Source organism: Gadus macrocephalus, chromosome 10, assembly GCF_031168955.1.
Source record: "Gadus macrocephalus chromosome 10, ASM3116895v1".
Classification (NCBI taxonomy): domain Eukaryota; kingdom Metazoa; phylum Chordata; class Actinopteri; order Gadiformes; family Gadidae; genus Gadus; species Gadus macrocephalus.
Window position 1 is genome coordinate 13114273 of NC_082391.1, and position 24953 is coordinate 13139225.

At 44.6% G+C, this 24953-nt stretch overlaps 1 protein-coding gene and 1 long non-coding RNA gene across 3 annotated transcripts; both read right to left on the bottom strand.

The window, feature by feature from the left end:
• Nucleotides 1-4705: 4705 nt before the first annotated feature.
• On the bottom strand, nucleotides 4706-13260 carry LOC132465726 (equilibrative nucleobase transporter 1-like). Of its 2 annotated transcripts, none has more exons than XM_060062457.1 (12): nucleotides 13102-13260; nucleotides 12257-12611; nucleotides 11394-11523; nucleotides 9461-9507; nucleotides 8893-8969; nucleotides 8443-8535; nucleotides 8058-8197; nucleotides 7486-7694; nucleotides 7104-7211; nucleotides 6006-6192; nucleotides 5432-5555; nucleotides 4706-5275 (listed from the first exon to the last, which is right to left on the bottom strand). In XM_060062457.1, the coding sequence occupies exons 2-12, from the start codon at nucleotides 12456-12458 to the stop codon at nucleotides 5180-5182; spliced, it is 1413 nt and encodes a 470-aa protein (XP_059918440.1). In that variant the 5' UTR covers nucleotides 12459-12611; nucleotides 13102-13260; the 3' UTR covers nucleotides 4706-5179. The 2 variants fall into 2 exon arrangements, with proteins under 2 accessions (XP_059918440.1, XP_059918441.1); XM_060062458.1 differs by having other exon boundaries at nucleotides 13062-13173.
• A 5240-nt stretch (nucleotides 13261-18500) lies between these two features.
• LOC132465749 (uncharacterized) lies at nucleotides 18501-20822 on the bottom strand. The gene is made up of 3 exons (XR_009527688.1): nucleotides 19316-20822; nucleotides 18909-18984; nucleotides 18501-18593 (listed from the first exon to the last, which is right to left on the bottom strand). It is a non-coding gene; the product is annotated as an uncharacterized LOC132465749 (long non-coding RNA).
• Between the last annotated feature and the right edge of the window lie 4131 nt (nucleotides 20823-24953).

Sequence of the window (24953 nt, forward strand, 5' to 3'; positions counted from 1 at the left end):
CCCTTTCAACTGTTGGACATTTAACCCTCACAAACATGGCAGGGAGTCTGCTAATGAGTGATACAGTGAGCAATAGTCACACTGATACAGTGAGCCATAATCCCACTCAGTAAATTAAGATATGATCTGTTTAGAGCTTCCCCTCATTTCCCGGTTAGAAAGGAATTATTATGATGTCTATGATTGGAAAGAAGCTTGGAGAAAATAGCCTTTAATGGAAAATAATAATTTGTATTGATGAAAAAAAACATGAGTCAAAATATTCATTTTGCTCATAATTTTGTACACTTTGGTAATAAAAAAGGGTCATCTTAAAATGCTGAGAACAATGCATGATCTTAATTTTGTAGTTTCGTATTAAAAGACAAGACATTGAAGCAACAACAAGAAAAGTAATACATCTCTCCTTCATGGATACACACTTGACACATTTTCTAATTTAGAAAACGTGAGGGATCAAGTGAGATACATTGAACAGTTTTGATCGTTTAGTGTGTGAAAGGAAATCATTTTGTCAACAACTCAGCATACACCAACGATTCTATTCCACAATAGAATCTGTCTCAACAAATAATGGGCTGATTATGGTCCCATGTTCACGCAACGCAAGGACCACGCAGACGCTTCGACACAGTCGTGAACCTGTTTTGGTTCTGCATCGGGTTTTAGTAAACGGATCAATCACAGCCCTTGCTGCTGCGTTGCCTCGACGGAAGGTTACAATAGACCTCTGAAGAATAAGTCCCGCCTCCGAGGCTCTTGGTTCCGTGTTTAATGGCGCGTTTCCACTGCAGGGTGCGGAACGGATCGGATCGCAAAGGTGCGGGTCGGGTCGCGTTTCCACCGCCAAAAGTGGGCGTGACCTGGACTTTGCCGTACCCGTTCCGGCCCCGTTCTCGGGACTCCTCCGTTGGGGTACCGCAAACGAGACGAGACGCCTGAAAGGGTCCCGTGAAATTCTAGCTACACCCCCCCTCCGTTGATTGGTCGACAGAATCGTCACTTCCGGGTGACGCGGGGATAAAAACAAACGAACAGTAGCCTCGAGGTATTATTCTTTACAATTAACTTGTCGCGTAAAACGCTTGCTTGGGCGAACAAGGAGGTGGAGACGTTCGTCTGCATTCTTGGGGAGGAAGACGTTTTTTACGATGTTTACGTAGCTGCCGCGGCGATCGACATCCGGCCTACCACAAAGGGTACTGTCGGCAGTGGAAACGCAACCTCGGAACTGAGCTGGGCTATACCGCACCCTCCCTACCGCACATTTGCGATCCGATCCGTTCCGCACCCTGCAGTGGAAACGCGGCATAAATGTCTATGGAAAATAACATGGGGATGTTGAATGATCGTACGTGACAAACTCTGTAGGTGGCGAAGAAGTAAAAGTTTTTTCCATCTAGATTCCACTTTGGATTTGGTTCGTCAGGGCTGTTAAAATAGTTAACTACTTTGAAGAAGCATTATGCTAATGCAGATCTGCGCCGACTTAGGACGTCACGACTCTCCCAGTCAAGGTTGCATAGCAACGGCAATGTTTCATAGTTTGTCTTCACCGAAATGGCACCAGAGCCCGCCTACGGAGGAGGTGGCACCAACGCTGCTCGTCCGTTCACGCGTGAAATGACAATCACGTTAGGTTGTGAATGGTTGCGAGCAACTCCCGCCTCCCTGACAAGCATGACGTATGAAGTCTGCGCAGATCAGAACTAGCTCCCGGTTAGCATTTATAATAGTTTACTGACGGCCCCGACAATCCAAAACCTGAGCAGCTGTTACCTTTTCACAGAGTTTGTCATGTACGATCATTCAAAACCCCCCATTTTATTTTCCATAGACATTTAAACATGGAACCAAGAGCCTCGGAGACGGGACTTATTCTTCAGAGGTCTATTTTTGGGAGGCGCACGTCAGGCCCTTGAAGCAAGGAGGGTCCGCAAGGACGTAAGGGGTCCGTAACCCCCTTGCGTTGCGTGAACGTGGGACCATAATCAGCCCTTTAAGGTACGAACACACCAAACGCGTACCCCGCGTATAGACGCGTATAAAATCGGCAAGTTTTCCATAGGGAACCATTGGTTTACGCGCGTATGAGCTGCGTAGATGCGTTACATGCGCTAAAGCAACATTTTACCCGCGTTAGCGGCGTATGAGCTGCGTATATATACGCGCGTATGCACCTACGCGCGTACGCGAGGAGTTCAAAAAATTGAACTTTTTACGCTCATAAGCATGACATTAGCCGCGTTGCCCAATCAGCGTTGAGCTTGACCCGACGTCACTGGCAGAGAGTAGTGACGCTTGCACAGAAGCATACGGCCGACATCTTTCTTTATTCTGGGTGGAAATAGTAACATAGTTACGCCATTAAATGCGTTTATGTAAACATTATTAGCGAGAAATGTGCATTTTACTTTCATAATGTTCGCTCTGTGAATGTGAAGGATGTTTGGTTTGATAGTTATGACGAAGAGGGAACGCTCTGTTCACTTGCATGGACAGAGTCTCTGGTTGCTAAGCAACCTCAACGTCTTGGCGGACTATATCTCTGCTGATCAACACTACGAATGCTGGAAACACACCAGACACACCATGTTAAGTTATTTAAACCGATTATTGTTATTTATATCTGAGATTATTTAATCTAACCCGATCCGAGCTCTATCATGCACCCAAACACGGCGGCGTTTGGGTTTCCTTCCTCGGACTCCTAAATCCAGCGCAGCCACAGGCGCGTAGCTGCGTACGTAGGACCATTTTTGACACAAAATGGTCAAGCAACATTTTAGCTGTGTTAAGGCCGATTTATGCTCGGTTACGTAAGCGTAAGCGCAAGCGCAAGAGGCCCTTGCGCGCCCTTGCGCACCCCTTGCGCGACTTCTCACGTCTTGCGTGCGTCGGGCGATTTTTCTAGACTTGCGTCATTTTTTACGTAAGCTTTTACGCGAGCCGCACAGCCTGCAAGGCTGTGATTGGTCTGCTGGTCTGTTTACTACTTCCTGTCTGGAATATCACATTTCCTGTTTTCATACCGCCTTTTTTAAAAGCCAGAAGGCAAGGACGATTTTCCATTTCGATTTTCATACAGCAAGAACATCAAGAGCCACCGACATCAAGATGAATCGACAGCAAGAGCTCTTGAGCGAGGCAGTGCGTCAATACGAGCACTTGTACAACCCATCGAGGGTGGGTGGTGTCATGATATGTATAAATGCAGATCATGTGTAAGCCACTGGTTGGCTTACACAAGAGTTGAATAAACTACCACAAGATGGTTGCAACAGCTGGCTGAGTGGTGTGTCTGTTTACTATAGATCAACAACATAACATGGTGTCAGAAGTGGGAAAAGATCCATATCTGTCGTTGCTGAGTCTGAGGAGTACACCTCTGGAGGATGTCGGAGTGTCACCAGCCCAGCTGTTGATGGGTCGACGTTTGAGAACAAGACTTCCGACGACATCCCAGATGCTGAAACCTCAAATGGTCACAAGTACAGTACAACAGGTGTTTGAAACAAGACAACAGAAACAGAAAGAATATTTCGATCAAGGAGCCAGAGCACTCCAGAAACTTGAGGTTGGCGACAATGTCAGAATCTGGCAGGAAGGATTATGGAATCCAGCCCAGGTAACGGGACTTTCTGACCAGCCAAGATCATATGTAGTCCAGACACCTGGGGGACAAGTATACAGAAGAAACAGAAAGTATCTGATGCAGTCCAAGGAACTGAGTAACACACTAAAGGACACCAACAAACAAGATGTGACTCAACGGGATGTGCATGACAGTACAGAGAAAAAGCATGAAATGGACATTCAAAAGAAAACATCAGGAAGTAATTCTAGTCCTACAAAGCTTTCAAGTCTACCTGTTACAACAGCAAGTGGACGAATTGTCTCAAAGCCAAGAAGATTCATCGAGGAGTACTAGGATTATTATTATTATTATTTTTTCATGTTTGAGCAGTTGTTTAGCCTAAAAAAAAAAAAAAAAAAAAAAGGAAAATAAAGAGGATGTCATGATATGTATAAATGCAGATCATGTGTAAGCCACTGGTGGCGCTAGAGTTGAATAAACTACCACAAGATGGTTGCAACAGCTGGCTGAGTGGTGTGTCTGTTTACTATAGATCAACAACATAACAGGTGGGTGGTTTGATAGAATGGAACCCGGCAGGCTCATATACAAAAGCATTAACGTGAAGTGAAGTTAACTTTGCTGCCAACACATTATGTCGTTTTAAAATGTAGAGAGATATGCACATTTATACAACCCCAATGATCAACAACTTCATCACCCCTGTTCCTCTGTCTGTTGCCATCATTCACTGTGTATGGGGAGAACACGATCTGGCACATAAACAAACCAACGACTCCCACAGACAAAGACGTCATTCTCGAGGTCGTCTTCAACGAAAAACTTTACTCCACATATTACTCCACCTACTGTTCTGGCGGTAAATTGCTTGGCAACACGCGCAACCTAAAAGGGAGCATGAATTGCTTTGAGTAAATTTTGCGCAACAACGTAACACCAACGCAAGCAGCCGCCTTTACGCGCGTAAATCTTACACTGCGTAAGATGTCTTTCACTCTCAGCCAACAGGGGGTGCTGCAGCACCAGCAGCACCCCATCAGGACAATTAGGCCTCAACGTTCGCTGAAGAATACTGCCAAAAATAAATGATGCAAAAAAGACAATATACAATTTTTGTCCCCTTCCCTCTAATTTTTGAAAGGGTTTGATTGTGGATGAGTTTGAGCTATACAAACATAACTCTAATAGTACAATCCAACCAGCCATGGCTCAAATGGGCTAAATACAATATATTGGAATAACAAATTAGCTTGGTTTCAAGTAAACATTTGTGAAACATTTGCACATTTCTAATGTGGTGTTGGCTCACAGTATCAAAATATTTGTATAATATTGACTAAAATATGAAAATACATGGTATTTCCTCTGTGGGTAAAACACAGCATTCTGCCCCACATAATCCAGTCAGAAACAATGTTGTCATGTCGCTGCGTAACCGCCTGGTTTTGGCTGCCTGGTTTTGCCCATGAATTGTGCGTGTTGAGGGGAGAAGAGGGGAAGGAAGAGGAGAGGATGAGAGGAAAGGAGAGGAGAGGATAAGAGGGGAGAGAGGGAGTCCATTCATACGAGGTCCCCTGCCGTCTAGCACCTCTGGGAGGCCAGCTTGCGACAGTGCAGGCGAACGCTGACAGGATGAATGAAGGCTGTCAGACACAGCACTATCAGGGCCACGTTCACCTGAGAGAGAGAAATATAACGTCCATCCATATGAAACATATTGACTCAATACACATACCACTTCAGAGTTAAAGTGGATTTTGTCTTTGTTATGGTAAATGTCGTATTTTACAGTTAGTGTATGCTGTATTAGTTGTGGGCTTTTGCTATACTGACCCAGAACGGGTCTCCTCCAAGCCACACTTTGATCAGTATGGTGCACGGGTACTGCAGCAAGGAGATCACAGCCGACAGAGCCATGATCAGGCCGTACAGCTTTCCAAAGTGAACTGATGGAAATCTGCACACACACACACGCACAAACACACACAAAAATACAACAATGGCAACAATGAGCAAGCCAGAGGGCTTATTGAAAAGCGATGAACTCAAACTAAAGTAATGCCAGCAACTCAAAATCTTTGGTCACTGTTGAAAAAGTGATTGCGTTTGTCCACATGCCTCTGGTCTATGAAGTCAAAATGATACCAAAAGTATTGTCCAGGTAAATAAATATAGGCGTAGATGTGCGCTTAGTAGATCTACAGCTATTAGAGAGAAACAATTGTAAAACATGTACTCCAAAATCAATCTCTCACTCATGTCTACGATTTATTTTTGAACGCACGATTGAACAAATGCAGTTGTATTTGTTTGGAAACATTACTTATTTGGTTCGAAAAAATTCAAAAAATGCATCAACAAGAAAAAATACTTTTTTTTTACGCAGACAATAAAACGAACCACTCACGCGATGCTGATGAAGGCGGCGTTGCCCCCATAGAGGAAGGAGCGGCTGAGCACCTGCAGGATGAAGGTGAGGTACTGCAGCGGCAGCAGGGGGACGGAGGCGCTCACTGAGAACAGAACGCTGAGCAGAGCGGTCAGGGCCAGAGAGAGCACAGCCGCACGCAGATCAGACTCAGACTCCGTCTCCCCTGCACACACACACACACACACACACACACACACACACACACACACACACACACACACACACACACACACACACACACACACACACACACACACACACACACACACACACACACACACACACACAGATATACATACATATACACACACACACACACACACACACACACACACACAGATGTACACACACAAAAACACAGGCAGATATACACTCACGCACATACACACTCACACACACACGCAGAGGCACACACACACAAACACACACACACACACACATACACAAATTATTATAAGTATGTCTGTTCAATCGTGTAGAATTGTATGAATTCATTATCAGTCAAAGAACTTTCGTGCCAATCTAAATGATAATCAAACCTAATGTCCGAAGCTGCTGTGCTTCGTAGTCCGGGACACTCCAAACTAATGAACTCCACAATATGACCAGCCTTCACAGAAATATAGGCTACTCGCTACTGTAAGCTGCATTTACTAAAATCAAAATGTATGATAATACGGCTCGACCAAATACCAACGGAGGGAATAATTTTCACCAGCGGAAGTGGTGTGATATGACAGCTGCTGTTGAGGCGGTTTGCATTAGATTATTATTTCGAAATAAAGATGACAGAGTATATCCCCCACCCACACTAAACAAACATTGCATAGCCTTTTTCCTTCCAGAAGCCAAGCAATGCTGTGGTATCACTCATTAAGCACCCCACCCGCCCTCCCAATGGAATGATTCACATGTTACACTCGATTAGACTCGATAAGACGAAATGTCTATTAAATGTCTTTCTATCGAAGATTGGAATCAATGAAGATTTGAGGTCACCCCTGGTAGACAATTGTGTTCTAGCTCCCACCCTCGTCCCGTCTGTAAGGCTAGTGGTGTGCAGGGAGTCAGCACCTGCAGCCCGGGGCCTGCTCTTCTGTCGGTCCATGATGAGGCCGTTCCAGGGAGCGAACAGCACTCCGCACAGCTGGGTGATGGCGAAGGCATTGGTGTACTGGCTCACTGCACACACAGAACCGGGATGGACAAACACAGGGTCAAAGTAAGCGACTGAATCATTGCGAAGTGTATTGTGATAAGATATTTCGCAATGGAATGCATCGTAATGAAATGCATCATAATTCAATTTATCGTAATGAAATGGAATGCAATGTATCTGATCCTATGGAATCAGTAAGTGATGTGATAACTCAAAGGGATTTGGTGTGTGTGCTTGTGCGTGTGTGCGTGTGTGCGGCGTGCGTATGTGTGTGTGTGTGTGTGTGCATGTGTTTACCCAGTGAGGGATCCTCCTTAGCCAGCCTCTGCAGCGTGGGGTTCAGGGTGCCGATAAACAGATAATGTCTCAGCTGCATGACTGACAGCCACAGCAGCTGGAACATGAAGAGCCTGGAGAAAACACACTTCCAGAAGCTCTTCGCCTGGACCGGGGGGGCCTCGTCCACGGTGACGGGACTAAAAGCTTCAGATTTACGGCAGGTCACGCTGTCGGGTTACCAGAGAACATGACAAAGACACAAGAGACTCAAGTAAGAATGTGTATTCCCCCTTTCAGCACTGTATTACATTACATTTTCCAAAGCACAAAAAGGACATCAAATATATTTGTGTGTGTATGTTTATGTGTGTGTGTATGTTTATGTAAGTGCGTGCGCACGTGTGTGTGTGTGTGTGTGTGTGTGTGTGTGTGTGTGTGTGTGTGTGTGTGTGTGTGTGTGTGTGTGTGTGTGTGTGTGTGTGTGTGTGTGTGTGTGTGTGTGTGTGTGTGTCTGTGCTGGTTAATAAGGAAGAGGATGTTTATGTAAGCGTGTGTGTGTGTGTGTGTGGGCCCAGGGGGCCAGGCCCTACCCATATGTGTATGAGGGGGGCAGTGGGTAGGGGATATGGCCTCCAGGCAGAAGCAGGAAGGTCCTGACCAGGTGAATAACGCTGCAGGCCGCAAGCGAGCCGAAAGACACCATGAGAGAGACGCCCGACTCATACATCAGCTAGGGAGGGAGAGAAAAACGCATATTTCATTGGACATTTAATTGAATTTAAATTAAAACTATCAACAGTGGTACATATATAAGAACTGTAGTGTTCTTTTAGCATGTCTTAATAGTGTAGTTATAGCATAACTGTGTCATGCTATAGGCATACAGTATATATTCAGGAGTCCTCTTTTCACATTACAACTGTGTATCGTCTCCTGCATGGTGTGTGTAGCTGTTGTTGTGAGTGTTTCTCTTGCCTTGATGACGAGGAAGAGGGCCGAGGAAGAGTCGAAGGCCCCGTTGTAGAGCGTGATGATGGTGGAGCGCTGGGAGCCGAACAGGTTGCCCACCTGGGGGTGGGTGGCAGGGGGGGTGTTTAGATCACTTATCAATAATAGTCCTCAGTCCTCAGTTTTCACTGTGTGTGTCTGTGTGCGCGTATCTTTGAGTGTGTCTGTGTGTGTGTGTGTTTGTGTGTGTGTATCTATGTTTTTCTGTTTGTTGTGTGTGCCTGTGTGTGTGTGTGTTTACGTGTGCGTGTGTGTGTGTGTCAGTGTATGTGTGTGTCTGTTTATGTGAGTGTGTTTATGTGTGTGTGTGTGTGTGTATCTGTGTGTGTGTGTGTGTGTGTGTGTGTGTGTGTGTGTGTGTGTGTGTGTGTGTGTGTGTGTGTGTGTGTGTGTGTGTGTGTGTGTGTGTGTGTGTACCTGCATATTGGTGATCAGGAGCATGATGCCCCCCATGGCGATGCAGGAGAGGGCGGGGTAGAGCAGAACGGAGAGAGCTGGTTTGGGAGGGGGGAGAGAGTCAGACCAGGCTGGGCGACTAACTATGTCACCGGACGTTCGCAAGTTGATATTCCACCATATTTATAGGACTCAGGAGTTGTGGTACAGTATAATCCTAACATGTTTTTTTTTTTTACTTTTGCCTTTATCTATTTTACTCATTTTTTCATTTTTTTTTTTTTTTTCATTTTATTGTATGTTGTGTTTCTATGTGTTGTTTGTTCTTTGAGTCTGCCTTGTGTATGAAAAGTTCCTTGCCTTGCCTATGAAAAAGATTGTTTTGCCACGCCTCGCATGAAGACACTGTTGCAGTTTAAACACAAAAATGTCTCCCAATAAAGACAACAACCATTACGCCAACATATGAACAAACATTCCAATGCTCCTATGCTTCCAAAATGGCGGCGGTCATCGAGATGTGACGTCGCAATGTACAAGCCCTATACTGATGGAGTCGACAGGCTGCAGGAGAAAGGTTCTTTCGTACCTGGACTGGAGAAGGCCACGAACAGTGCGCCTGTGGTGTACAGTGATCTGGGGAAGGATGGAGGTGAGGATGTAAATGAGTTAAGTAATGAGTTCAATGTAACAGAGGCGGCCTAGAACAGAGCTTCCCACAATCGTCAAGGGACGCTCTGAATGTGGCAACACACACACACACTCATAATAATAATAATAATAAAAAATGAAATTTATATAGCGCTTAATATGGTACTCTAAGACGCTTTACAAATTGTAATCTAAACTATGTAACAGACATATATTAAGATAGACTAGAATTAAAAGAAAAACAGAGGTTAAACATGAAGAATAAGGTGGGAGTTGGGTGGGGAAGGCTTGTCTAAAAAGATATGTTTCGAGTGCAGATTTGAAAGAAGAGAGGGTTGGAGAGACTTTGATGTGGGAGTGAATTCCAAAGGGTGGATCACTCATGCACTCACTCACACACACACACACACACACACACACACACACACACACACACACACACACACACACACACACACACACACACACACACACACACACACACACATTGATGAGGTTTGCAGATGTAAACTATTTTGTCGCCCCATTCTTTTTTTTATCAGGGCAGAAAAACATGGAACTGTTTCCCTGTAGGCTTAAGTTCTTTAAAGCCTGCATTCATTATATTTACCTTTCATCTTTTAACTCCCCCTCCCCCTACTCTGACCCTGGCAGACGTAAAGGGGCCAATGCAAATGTTAGTGCAAGTAAAACATAAGCTAGCATTTATCTGGTTCCCAGGCTCTCCCACATCTGGATATGATTATGTCCCAGAGGGCTACAGAGGCAGGTTTAATTCTTATAAAGAGTACCAAAGAAACAGACATATTTGTGAGATTGACATTTTTATGTTATTTCCAAAATGCTTGATATGTCCCCTGGAAAAGGGGTGAAGGGGGTTACATACAGTGTCACCGTTTTAAAGTGCATCTTACTTTCGTAAACATGGTACATTTTCAAGTAATACTTGTAATTCATTCAATCTGTAAAACCATGTGAATCATGTGAAAACCAAAAGTTACCATCTTATTCAACATATTATTGTAATCTCAGCCTGTTCTCCTACCTGAACGATAGAGTAGGCTTGCTGTTTACTCAAACGGCCGATAGGGGGCGCTGGACCAGCAAACGGTCCTCGGGTCGTTTTGGGTCACAGTCACAAACAACCAATTCTGTCTTTGAGGTTGAAGATCATGTCTAATCATATATTTCCCAAAAGGTTATCAAATGGGAGTGTGTGTGTGGCTGATGACTGGTTTAAGCAGCCTCACCTGGCCGAGTCTGATTGGACTGGGGCTGGGTGAGGCTGCACACCTGTTGCACATCGAGTAATCAGTGTGCACAGGTTAAACCAGCCGTCCTCCGCACACACTCTGGAGATCTGGATGGCAGAGGAAAACCCTTGCCATGTTAATTATCAAACCATCTTGGTCAATAGGTGGAGAGGGACATTCCCTTAGGTTCACTTAGAATCATTATATCTGCTTAACTCTCTCTCTGCATGTGCAACGATTTTCTTTCTGTATTATCCCGTATCCATTTAATTTCTTTCAGGGGTGATTAAGCCCTGATCTAATTATTTAAACTCACTGAAAAGAGTCCACAATGAATACTATATTTTGTACCAATCATCCTGAGGGAAAAGATTGCTTGTGAAATCCTGAACCTAACCTAACCCTGCATATTAATCAATCTAATATCCTAATATAACCTAATATAATAAAAGTGTCTTTATACAGTAGTGTAATTACATATGCCGGCCCTGGTAGGTAGCTTCTGGTTAAAAACGGTCAACCCCAAACACTACTGTTATAAGAGGGTTATCTAATGCAGGACAATGAAACTGGTGCTGAAACCAGGGCTCATCCGGAACCAGTCCTTCCCAGACTCACATGCCGAACAGCCGAGACACGGTGGTGCCGAAGTGGTCGAACAGGAAGCCGTTGGACAGCGTCAGGAAGTTGTTGACGAAGGCGGCGATGGTGAAGACCAGGGAGAGCTGCTGGTCCTGGCCGCTGCAGTCTGCTCAGAGGGACGAGATCAGAGAACCATTAAATACTACATACCATACATTTAGCAGACGCCTTTATCTAAAGCCACTTACAATAAGTACATTTGTCAGAAGAAACTGAAACAATATATCACTTGGGGTCGGCTTAGCTCAGGAGGTAGAGCAGTTGTCTTGTAACCGAAAGGTTGGTAGTTTGAGTGTTGATGTGTCCCTGAGCAAGACACTAGGCCCTAACTGCTCCTGACGTGCTGGCTGTCGCCTTGCATGGTTGACTCTGCCGTCGGTGTGTCATTGTGTGTATTAACCGATGCAAGTCGCTTTGGATGAAAGCGTCTGCTAAATGCCCTAATTGTAATTGTACTGACTTTCGGTACAGTAAGGATGTTCATAGAACCAAGTGCCAAGCACTGACAATCGCTAGGTGAACCCATTCCCCCGTATTCAACAAAGATAGCTAGGATACAATACACAGAACTAAGTACTGTAACTAAACACAACCTACAATCAGTGCATACATTAAGTGCCGGGACGTACAACATACATTAAGTAGGAGGGGTGGGACGGGGAGGCTATGCGGAGTCCAGGTGAACTCTCAACAGGTGAGTTATGAGTCTTTTGTGGAAGCTGGTGAGCGACTCTGCGGTCCTCACATCGGACTGGGCGGTACCAGGGGTCCAGCTGAAGTAGCCCCCCCCCCCCATTGACCCGGTTGGATTCGTTTTGGTCTGGTTCCCCCAGCCTCACCTAGTTCCTGGGTTCCGTTGGCGGCGGTGCCGTTCAGCCCCGTGCCGTTGACACACAGCGAGCTGAAGTAGCCCCCGCTCTTCAGGACCACCACCAGCGAGGCCCAGCCGAACACGGCCCCCGAGAAGCACAGGCACTCCACCATGCCGCTGACCAGCGTGAGCCAGCGGCGCACGCCACCTCTCACATCGCAACACAGCATGACCCACTACACGGGCCGACACACACACACGGGTAGACACACACACACACACACAAGCTCCTATACTACACCCACTAACTTCACTCCCACACACCAAGGCACGTTTATTCACACACACAGAGGGGGAGGGATGTCCTGGCTGGCTTCCTGGACCTAAGAGAACACACAAGAAAATAGGATGAGTTGTGCTAAGCGATGTTGTGAGATCGTGAGAGTGTTACAAAGCCAGTGTAAAATACACTGGAATGCGACAGCCGGTGTTTTGCAGCATTGTATCAAAGCTTGACTGTGATGTGATGTTGAGAGATCATATTCCATCACATTCAGAAACATCTGGACTGATGCTCGGTATTGGCAAAGTTCAGAGAATAGTTTGACGATTCAACAGATGTTCCTTTTCGTCACAGCATTATAGCAGTGACTGGCCTAGACGTCAATGTACATACATCAATCTGTTTTAACGAGTTTAAGAGACAAGAGAGAGAAGTCAGAACATCTGGTCTTTTCCACTATAAGAAACAACTGAAATCATTGTGCTCTCGTAGACTAACCACAATCAAACGTCGCTTTGCCTTGTATTCACATCGCATAACAGCAACCTACACAGTTCAACAGATGAGAACAATCCCATTTTCCTACTCACAGTGCAGCAGCGTATAGCATTCCAAAGCAACTCTCCCTCTGCACCATAGCACACACTTCCTCTCTCCTTCCCTTTTTTTTAGCTCTGTCCATCGTCCTTATATAGACAAACCCTCCCTCCCTCTCTCCCTTGTCCTCCCCTCGACCTCCCTCCCTTCTTCTGCCTCCTCCTCCGCCATCGCCCCGTAACACCAGGAAACGGCCCCCCCTCTTGGGGGGCCTGGCTCGGATCAAAGTCAAACAAATCATCCCTTAGTGCCTGCAAGAACAACCATCAGCTGAACGGCCACGAGGTCGACGGCATCCAGGTGTGACGGCAAAAGGAAGGTGCAACACACCAACTGGGCTAGAGGATGTTATGGTCAGGGTTTACCACACATTGAGGTTAAACACGTCACAATTGGGCCCCTTTCAACAACTGTCCTGCCCAACCCTGACTACTGTCAATGTAAAGCGCTTTGGGTCAACTCCTGTTGTTTTTTAATGTGCTATGTAAATAAAAGTGACTTGACTTGACTTGACAATGAAAGTGTTCTCAATGAGGAACTCAGGTGCATTTGTTGTTAGTTGCTGTTGTTTTTATTGTTTGTTTTGTATCTAATGATGATTTTCTCTATACTTTTTTTTAGATTGAAACAATTTACATATTTCAAGGGAAAATGGGAAAATAATAAAAAAGGGAGATGCAACACACTAACTAACAGAGTGACAAGAGGGCAGCTTTTGTCATGTGTACAAAAAGCAACGATTTCTGTATCAAGAAAATAAACAGTTCTTTGTGAAGATGGGATAGCTAGAGGGATGTTGTGGCCTGGGTTTACCACACATTGAAAGTGCAACACGTCACAAAGAAAGGTCAGAGTAAACGAAAGTTTACTTGAGGAAGTCACATAAACCCATGATGAAGTGTATGGTCAACCTCAGTGTCTCCTGAACCTAGACAAGGGTTGTTGCGTTCAAGGGCTCCATCAAAGCTTAGTCATTGCAAACCAAAGGTGTAAGAAATCTGAGCTATCACCATGAGAAACAATTCAAGGTATTGGATGCCAAATGAATCAATAGTGTAATTGGTTGGAAAGTGTTTTTTAGAAAAATTTGTTTAGAAAAACTAACAGAACTTCAGAACTGATGATTGAGTTAAGAAGTTTCTATTGAGCATACTCCTCTATGTCTGCTGCTTATGAAGTGTACTGCCTGGACTTCCTTACAGACGCTTTACATCCATCGCTATATTATCACGAGACTAGTCCTCACATGAGATCATATTTTCATACTTCCTTAAACCAAAACTCACACGCACAATTACAATTAGGCAGACGCTTTTATCCAAAGCGACTTACATCAGTTAATACACACATTGACACACCGACGGCAGAGTCAACCATGCAAGGTGACAGCCAGCTCGTCAGGAGCAGTTAGGGTTAAGTGTCTAGCTCAGAGACACATCGACACTCAGCTAGGAGGACCTGGGTATTGAACTAGCAACCTTTCGGTTAACAAGACAACTGCTCTACCTCCTGAGCGAAGCCGACAGCCACAAACATCAATGCAAAAAGACTCACCTTTTGAATGTAAACAGAAGTTGCTACAACTTAGATAATGATTGTATGAAGCCATTGAACACAACCATGGTGAGAGAGTGGACCGATGTCAGTGGATGATTGTCTGATCTTGTTTCTTCCAGACCCCCCTTCTTCCAGGCCACCCCAGACTCTTTTTATAACAGGCCTTAACTTTTTAGATACACTTTTCATTTAATATCATTAATAAATACTCTTTCCTTGTTGTCTGTTTTATTATTCTATTGTCCTGGTTGTTATTGTATCTATCTATTATTTTGTTATTAATGCTATAATTCCGCAGAAGCTGACTCAGGAAGTCAGTATATTTTGGGATTATTGCCCAAAATATCAATGGAGCAAGAGATGGTGGTTGCTCCATCCTGCCGCCCTGATGCCTCCAGGGAGGCCCTTCCTCTTTCCATCAGGGCTGCGTGACAGGAAGGCCAGTGACAGAGACAGAGATACGGTGACCTGTTGTGTTTGTATGTCATGCACTCTGTGGGGGGTCTGGTCTTTTGTCTTTGATCCTGATGCCTGAGTCTGTATTGATTGATTGATTGAGTGATTCATTGATTAATTGATACCGATAAAGAGAGGGGGTTGGGGTGTTGGGGGCAGTTTTTGTGTATGTGCATATGTGTGAGTTTGTTTGTGGGGGTTCGGGGAGGCGCAATGCTACCTTAGTAGCATTGCGCTACTAATTTAGAAATTAGCATAATACTGGTACAGGTACCAGTCTTGTAGCATCTGTCAAAAGAAAATAGTGTGTCATATTACACAGTAATATGAATAATATCTCTAGGCGAGTGTTGTAAACGTTGTGAAAAGATGTGTGTGGTGAGGCAGATACAGTATTTCTAAAACTATTTCATGCAATCTTTCTTTCAGCTTGAGCTACAGCTCAGATCTGACTGCCCTATGTTATATGTGAGTTATCTTCCAAACTCATCCAGCACTCTCTGTTCTCTTCCTCTCACCATGCTGCAATAGGTTTTTATTTGGCAGGGAGTCTCTTTCAGTGTCTTCCACTGCCAGCTATTTGATGTTGGGTTTATGTCTGGCAGAAACAAGTTAATCGGCTCATCAAATCTTCACTCAGAGGTCTATTGTATACGTGAATAAATGTTGTTGTGTACATATGGATCTATCTTGACCTAAATTTTGCAGATTTGCCTGACATCTCAACAGCCTGGATGAAGCCAGAAGCTGAGCTACTGGTTGATGTGTCAGTAATAGTGTCTGAGGGAGAAAATAGTAATGTAATGTTACGTACTGATAAAGATATATTAACCTCTTTATCTTTTTTTACATATTGTGTTACGTATTGTCTCTTGTATGCACTTTGACCCAGTTTAACATTTAACTGAACTTTTGGTCCACCTTTTTTATGCCTTCTTATCTCCACTGTACAGAAGGAGCAAATGTCATTTGGTCAAAATGTATACACACACAAACACACTCACACACGCACACAAAAACACACACACACACACAAACTGCCACGAGACCCCAACCTCCTCTCTTTATCTGTAACACAATCAATAACTCAATCAATACAACTTTATGTACAGACTAAGGGTTCAGGATCAAAGACAAAAGACCAGACCCCCCACAGAGTGCATGACATACAAACACAACAGGTCACCGTATCTCTGTCTCTGTCACTGGCCTTCCTGTCACGCAGCCCTGATGGAAAGAGGAAGGGCCTCCCTGGAGGCATCAGGGCGGCAGGATGGAGCAACCACCATCTCTTGCTCCATTGATATTTTGGGCAATAATCCCAAAATATACTGACCTCCTGAGTCAGCTTCTGCTGAACTATAACATTAATAACAGAAGAATAGAAAATACAATAACAACCAGGACAATATAATAAAACAGACAAGGAAAGACTATTTATTAATTGTATTAAATGAAAAGCGCATCTGAAATTGTGTATTTGAAAAAGAGTCTGCAGTGGCCTTAGGAGTCTGGGAGAAACAAGATCAGACATCCACTGTCATTCATCCACTGACCGTGACACATACTCTCTCACCAGGTTCATCGGCTTAATGCAATCATCATCAAAGTTGTAGAAACCTCTATACAGTCAGGGAGGCGAGTCCTTTTGCAATAATTTGTGTGGCTGTGCGTGTGAGTGTTGGTTTTCTAGGAAGTATGAAATGTCCTCATGTGAGGACTAGTCTTGTGATGATAAAGCCATGTAGGTCAAGCATCTGTTAGGAAGTCTCTGTGAAAGTCAACTAAACGGCCCTTGGCAATTTCCATTCTCATTTGGGGTTTTGAGGGACTAGAGTCGGGGAAGGCTATATTCTGTTTAATTAAATATTTGTTACACTTTCTAAATTGTATGTATTTCAAACCATAAGTAATCCATATGCGCTTGTTTATGACCTTTTACAACCATTGTTTTATTCTCTGTATGAGGGGTGAGTGGCGGAGATGAGAGGAGAAAAGAGAAGAGAGGTTAGGAGAGGAAAGGAGAGTAGAGGGGTGGAGAGGTGAGAAGAGAAGAGGAGAGGAGAGGAGAGGAGAGGAGAGAATCGAGGAGAGGAGGGTAGAGGAGAGAAGAGGAGAGGGGAGGAGAGAAGAAGAGAGGAGAGGGAGGGAGAGGGAGCTGTTATGAGGAGACGTAGTCCCCTGCCTTCTGGCACCTCTGGGTGGCCAGCTTGCGACAGTGCAGGTGAACGTTGAGAGGGTGGAGGAAGGCCAACAGACAGAGCAGTGTCAGGACCACGTTCACCTGAGAGAGAGGGGTAGAAATAATATATCAATACATGCCCCCTGGAGGAAACTCTGGTCTTAAGCATCTTAGTAGATCATCAAATAGAGAGCTTCGACAGGCTGTAAACCCAAGGCACACTGCACAGTATTGCTGCTAGAACCCCTACATTCAGCCTATACTGACACCCCCGGGTGCTCTGGGGATGGCCAGGGGTACAGAGATGTAGCGTAAAATAGGAGGATGGATGGAGGGGGTACTCAGATTTTTTTTAAATGTAATAATAAAAAAAGAATAGCCAAGTTTAAAAAAGATCAACCTGAACAAGTTTAAATTCTTAAAGCTTTTTTTTTGTGCCGGTGAAGGGGGAAGGTAGCTGAATAATCGTAGTGGCGGTACACCAGGAGAAAAGGTTTGAGAACCACTGCGGTATTAGATATGAGCTTGCTGTACTGAACCAGAGCGGGTCTCCTCCTAGCAGTCTATTGATCAGGATGGTGAAGGGGAACTGCAGCAGGGAGAACACAGCCGCAGAGCCATGATCAGGCACACCAGCGTCCCAAAGCGAACTACTGGAAACCACACACACACACACACACACACACACACACACACACACACACACACACACACACACACACACACACACACACACACACACACACACACACACACACACACACGTGTGTAGGGGGGCCAGGCCCTACCCATATGTGTATGAGGGGGGCAGTGGGTAGGGGATATGGCCTCCAGGAAGAAGCAGGAAGGTCCTGACCAGGTGAATAACGCTGCAGGCCGCAAGCGAGCCGAAAGACACCATGAGAGAGACGCCCGACTCATACATCAGCTAGGGAGGGACAGAGGGTTAGATGTGGGAGAATGGATAGTAGCCGTCTAGTGTTTATGAAAGTATAACAAATTAATAAATAGTTAATAAACAATTTTAATGCATTATAGCTGTCTAGTGTGTATTAACGTATAACAAGTAAATAATTAGGTGTTTTATTTAGCTATAGATCTACGTGAATATTGTGTGAACATGCTAGCATGGTGCACGTAGCTGTTGATTCACTGAGAACCGTGCTGACGGTAAATGTCAGAGCGTGTTCCTCTTGCCTTGATGACGAGGAAGAGGACCGCCGATGAGTCGAAGGCCCCGTTGCAGAGCGTCATGACGGTGGACCGCTGGGATCCAAACAGGCTGCCTATCTTGGGCGGAGGGTATGGCTGTTTTGATTACTAATCAATAACAGTTCCAATAGTTTCCAAGTGCGTGTGTGTGTGTGTGTATCTGTGTGTGTATCTGTGTTTTTTTTTGTTGTTGTTTTTTTTACCTTTATTTTACCAGGCAAAATTGCTTGAGGTCAAATTACGTCTTTTTCGAGCAAGGCCTGGCCAAAATGTGTGTGTGTGTGTGTGTGTGTACGTGCGTGCGTCTACTTTGTGTGGGTTTTTGTGTCTGTGTGTATCTATGTGTTTGTTGCACTAGTGTGTGCGTGTGTGCGTGTGTAACTATGACAGTACCTGCAGATTGGTAATCAGTAACATGTTGCCCCCCAGGGCCAGCAGGGTAGGGCGGGGTAAAGGAGAACGGAGAGAGCTGGGGGGAAAGGAAAGAGTCATGTCGCTAAAGCAGAAGTTTAATATCACTTCTGCTTTTACTTAATACTATTATATCTAGTATTAATTTAGTAAAATCCTAAATAAACATAAATATACCACAACATAGGCTAATGAAAGGTTGTTTTTCGACATCTCGCATGAACACTCACAACAATGTCTGACCATAAAGACAACAATCATTATTCCAATATATTAACAAACATTACGGTGCTCATATGCTCCCAAAATGGCGGCGGTCATTGTGATGTGACGTCACAATGTATAAGCCCTATACTGATGGAGGAGAACGTTTTCTTGGGCTTTCGTACCTGGACTTGAGAAGGCCACGAACAGTGCTCCTGAGGTGAAGAGTGCTCTGGTGAGAGACAGAGAGGAGGAGGATTATTAATGAGTTTGCAGATGTAAAATACTGTCCACTATTACTTTTCTATTGGGGCAGAAAAAAACGACTTTTCAAACAACCGGCCCTGTTTGCTTAAGCCAACATGAATGCTGTTTACCTTTCAATGCCAAGGGGCTTGTTCCTAACCTCACCACACGTCCGCAATCCCATCTCAGACTTTTTGAATTCCTCTTTTAATTCCTCCTCCCAATAGCCTGTCATTGGTAGACGTTAAAGTCTGGAACCTCTCCAGAGGTTTAATTTCCAAGGGGCATTATCAACAGGTGCAGAGCAAAATGCTTCTTGACAAATTTGGATAGGCACATAACCATTCATAACACCATACCTCAGATTAATATTGTTTCAAAATAGCTTGTTATGTCCACCGGATTCACATTAGGCATGGCAGTTGGAGGAGATTGAGTTTATAATTTCAGATATATTGGGAGCCTGAGAACATTTTATTTTCAATTTATCAATGTGTTAATTGTAACCGCATATGTAATTTTACATTTTCTTTCATTCATACGGATGCCTTTGCCAGACCATAAATGAAAGTACTCTTTCCATTTCAGTTCATTGCATTGGATGCAGGTGGAAGGTAACCTTGGCAAATGTTACCAAGTAGCTTAGTGAGTAGTTTTAAGGGAGCTACTTTTGACATTTACTTGAGTATTTCTTTAACTCAAATACTTTTACTTGAGTACAATTTCAGGCAACTAACAGTGGGCTACATCTACAGGATATTTCAGTTCTCTTTATACCTATGCTTTGCACTATAAACACTGTCCCAGAGACTTCCTAAAATATGCTTTACATCCATTGCTATATTATCACAAGACTAGTCCTCACATGAGCTCATATTTTCATACTTCCTTAAAGGAAACATATTATACCACCAGATGTGAGTGTGATTAGCCTTACAAGCCGTTTCGAAAATCTAGTGGGTGTGTCCACCTAGATCTGTGCTGGATAGATGAGCAACGTTTACTTCAGTCCACTGGGTAGACTGGTAGACTGATCTATCCAGCACAGATCTAGGTGGACACAACCACTAGTGATGTCATATGGGGAAGATTTTCGAAATGGCTTGTAAGGCTAATCACACTCTCACCTGCTGGTATGATAGGTCTCCTTTAAAATAAACACACACACAGCCCAAACATGATTGCAAAAAGACTCACCTTCTTGAAAGCATACAGAAGTTTCCACCACTTTGATAATGATAACATTAAGCCAGTGAACACAACCATTGTGAAAGAGTAGACTGATGTGTTGTTGTCAGTATACGACTGTCTGTTGACTACTGGGGGTGTGGTTAAAATGTACATCTTGTTTCCCCCAGACCCCCTAAGGCCCCTCCAGACTCTTTCAAACAGTCCTTAACATTTCAGATACGCCTTTCATTTGATATAATTAATAAATAGACTTTCCCTGTTCCCTGAATCGTTTCCACCCCCGTCTGTCTTGTGCCATCCTCTCCAGCTGTTTCCACGTCAGTCCCTTCTTTTTCACATCTAGCTCTGTGTTCCTCCTCCAGGTGTTTTTGGGCCTCCCTCTGCTCCGTTTGCCTTGTGGCTTCCATGTTAGTGCCTGTTTGGTTATTGCTGTTTGGCCTTTTCTTAGTGTGTGACCTACCAGCTCCACTTTCTCCTTATCAGCTGTATCTCTATTGGCTCTTGATTGGTGCGTTCCCACAGGTTGGTGTTACTGATACGGTCTGGCAAGAAGATCCTGAGGATGCGTCTAAGGCAGTGGTTGATGAAAGTCTGCAGTTTATTGGTGATGGTATTGGTGGTCTTCCAGGTTTCTGATCCATACAGCAGTACAGATTTGACGTTGGAGTTGAAGATTTTGAGCTTAGTATTGAGTGAGATGTTTTGAGTTTTCCAGATCTTATTTAATATGTTGAATGTTGTTCTTGCTTTCCCTATTCTTGACTTCACATCTTCCTCTGTCCCCCCGTCCACAGCTATCACACTTCCCAGATATGTACATTTGATGACCTCTTCCAGTGTTTGGTCCCCGATGTTCATAGGACTCATGCTTTTGTTGTTTATCCGCATTATTTTGTTTTTTGCTCTGTTTATTTTAAGCCTCAGACAGTCCTGCTGCTGTTGTTTCTAGCAGTTGGGATTTCTCTCGCATCTGCTGGTGGCTATGTGAGAGTAGTGCAATGTCATCTGCAAAGTCGAGGTCCTCTAGCTGTTCTGTCAGACTCCATTGGATGCCAGTATTTTTATTGTGGGTAGTTTGCTTCATGGTCCAGTCAATGCACAAGAGGAAAAAGAAAGGGGAAAGCAGGCAGCCCTGTCTCACCCCGGTGAGCACTGTGAATGTTTCTTGTGCCTGTCCCTGGTGGAGCACTTGGCGTTGCATGTCCTGGTATGTGTTCTTGATGATGTTTATGTATTTGGGGGGGATTCCGTCGTGTGCCATTAAATTCCATAGCCGCTTTCGGCCTACACTGTCAAATGCTTTTTCAAAGTCAATGAAATTGACGTAAACAGGAGTGTTCCATTCTATGGATTGTTCAATGATGATCCTGAGGGTAGCAATTTGCTCACTGCATGATCTTCCATTTCTGAAACCAGCTTGGTTCTCTCTCAGCTCATCGTCAACCCCCTTTCGCAGTCTCTCTAAAATGATGCGATTGAGCACTTTGCCTGGCGTTGATAGCAACATGATTCCTCTGTAGTTATTGCAATCCCTGAGGCCTCCTTTCTTAGGAATGATTGCAATTAGCCTGTCCTTCCAGTCTGCTGGTATATTTTCCTCATCCTCCCATATTTCCTTGATCAGCTGGTATAGCATGGTGGTTGAGGTTTCAACATCAGTATGTAGGGCCTCCGCTGGGATGTCATCTGGCCCTACTGCTTTGCCACGTCGTAGTGCCTTGATGGCCTTCCTTACCTCAGATCTTGTTGGGGGGGGCACAGTTGATGTTAAGCATGTGTGCTGCTGGTGGAATCTCTATTTCTTGGACAGGGGGTGGTCTATTGAGCAGCTCCCTGAAATGCTCTGTCCATCTTTGGTGTTGTTCTTCCTTGGTGGTAAGGAGTCGTCCCTGTTTATCACGGATTTGTCTGTTCGTCTGTCTGAACTTTCCGGCTAGTTTCTTGGTGGTCATGTATAGGTCCTTGAGGTTGTTTTTTCCAGCTGCTTCCTGTGCTTCTTGTGCCAAGGCCTCGATTTAATTCTGTTCATCACATTTAGCGCTTTTCTTCACCTCCTTGTTTGGTAACTCGTAGTCTTTATGGGCTGATGCCTTTCTTGCTCGGGTTTTGCATTTGTTTAGTGTTTCCTTTTTTGCCCTCCTCTCTTCTATTCTTTTCAGTGTTTCTGTTGACAACCAGGGTTTGTGTTTTGTTGTCTTTTTCCCCACCACTTCTAGGCATGTTTCCTTCCATATGTTTTTCAGGCTGTTCCAGTACTCTTCCACTGATTGTTGGAGATCTTGCAGGGCTTGAAACCTGTTCTGTAGGGTGGTTTGACACCGTTCAGTTGGTCCAATGTCCTGGAAGAGCTGTAGGTTGAATTTTGTTCTGCTGTCAGAGGGGTTGTTGCAGCGCTTCAGCTTAAGTTGGAGTTTTGCAGCCAGTAAGTGGTGGTCTGTCCCGGCATCTGCCCCCCTCTTCACTTGTACATCCAGGAGAGAGTGCCTAAACTTCCTGTTTATACATATGTGGTCGATTTGGTTTTCGGTAGAGTGGTCAGGTGATATCCAGGTGGCTTTGTGGATGGGTTTATGGGGGAAAACAGTCCCTCCTAGAACCAGACTGTTGTCAGCACAAAGCACATACACCTGCAAATCTCTCCCCATTTTCGTTCATGGTGCCAAGTCCATGCTTTCCCATAGCCAGTTCGTATCCATTGTTGTTATTTCCCACCTTGGCATTCATGTCGCCCATGAGTAAGAGAAGGTCTTTTTCTTTTCTGGTCTGGAGTAGATGTTGTAGCTGGTTGTAGAAATTGTCCTTCAGTTCCTCATCAGTATTGTTGGTGGGTGCATAGCAATGTATGATTTGAAGGTTGATTATTTTATGGGTGGTTTGTAATCTTACAGTGATGATTCTTGAATTGATGGGCTCCCAGCTGATGAGGGCCCTCTGTGCTTCTTTGGAGAGCATAAATGCCACTCCCTCCGTGTGTGGTGCTTTTTCATCTGCGTGTCCAGAGTAGAGTATGGACTCACCACTGACCAATTTGACTTCTCCTGACTGGAGCCATCTGGTTTCGCAGAGGCCGAGGATAGAAACCCTGATCTCATCTGCGATGACTGTCGTCTTCCCTGCTGTGAACATGGTCCTGATGTTCCAGGTTGCGATGTTGGTAGGTTACCTAGGATAGAAGATTCCGACGCACTCTCTCCATAGGGTTTTCAGTATGCGTCTTCATTGTCTCTTTAGCTTGCATGCCCGAAGAGTCTTCATCTCCTAGGTTGTGGGGTTTCTTTTTCTTCATCAATGTTTCTGTAATCAATTGAATCCACTTCACGGGTGATTGGCCCATGAGTTTTACCATTTCCCTATTGGCCAGCTTGACCTGTTTCCACCTCTCACGATGGGGACGTTAGGGTTGGGTTTTGAGAGGCAGGTATGACCATTAACTTGCCTATATGATTGAAATAAGTGTGGAAAAAGCACGGTCAATAAAGGACATTCCAGAGTGACATCCACATGTAACTCAGCTGTAACCATCGGCCGTCCCTGAGATGAACCCAGCATTCCAACATTACTTAGCCGTCTCCAAGTTAATCGTTGACCCTTAAAGCTGTTACCCCTCTACATCGGGCTCACCTCATCCAAAATTGAAGCAAGTTACTTTGCCGGTGTATAAAACATACATGCACAAGTTAATTTAGAGTTATAACTTAGGACAGTATCGGCTAAGGACATCAGTTTCCAATCATTTTTGTTCATCATTTGTAGAATCTGCTTTGTCTTGAGCGGACCCAATTTGAAGAACTTATGAACCACGACGACGCTCCATGATGGCATAGCACACAAATAGCTCCTAGGAGGAATTTGGAGCCCATGTGCTTAGAAAATGTCTTCCGAACTGGCTAGGGAAAAAACATTTGCAGGCTGTGCCTTCACTATGCCATGTAACACCCAGCTTAAAATGAAGATTAGGATATGTGATAACCCCTTGACAGCGACTAGAATAAACACAAAGGTCAGCACCGATCACACACGCAGTTGCTGGTCCGAATTACGATCATTCATCTCCACCCCCCCACACACACACACACTTGCTCAAGAACCATAGTGCATGCATTCAAACGATGCACTTTACTCTGCATCCAAACTTTACTCTGCATCCATACCCTTGTCCTTTTTTATCGAAGGACATCCAGTGTGAAAACTGGTCTGGACAAAGGTCTTTGGAGAAGAAATAATAGAACAAAGTTGGAAGACCAAACTGATGGATGGGCTGTTATGATTGGACCACGGCTACAGTGGTGCAAACCTGGAAGGAGATTACAAATGTACATTCCCCCCCACCCCACCCCCCCCAATCCTTGGAGAGAAGAGAGGACAGCAGGTGTGTGTGTGTGTGTG

Excerpts from the sequence above, each read along its gene's own strand:
- LOC132465726 (XM_060062457.1), bottom strand. The coding sequence starts at position 12,458 with ATGCTGTGTTGCGATGTGAGAGGTGGCGTGCGCCGCTGGCTCACGCTG. Across the intron at positions 6,193-7,103 it reads GAGCAGGCCCCGGGCTGCAG|GGGAGACGGAGTCTGAGTCT; the intron begins GTGCTGACTCCC and ends GTGTGTGTGCAG. Across the intron at positions 5,556-6,005 it reads GCCGCCTTCATCAGCATCGC|ATTTCCATCAGTTCACTTTG; the intron begins GTGAGTGGTTCG and ends GTGTGTGTGCAG.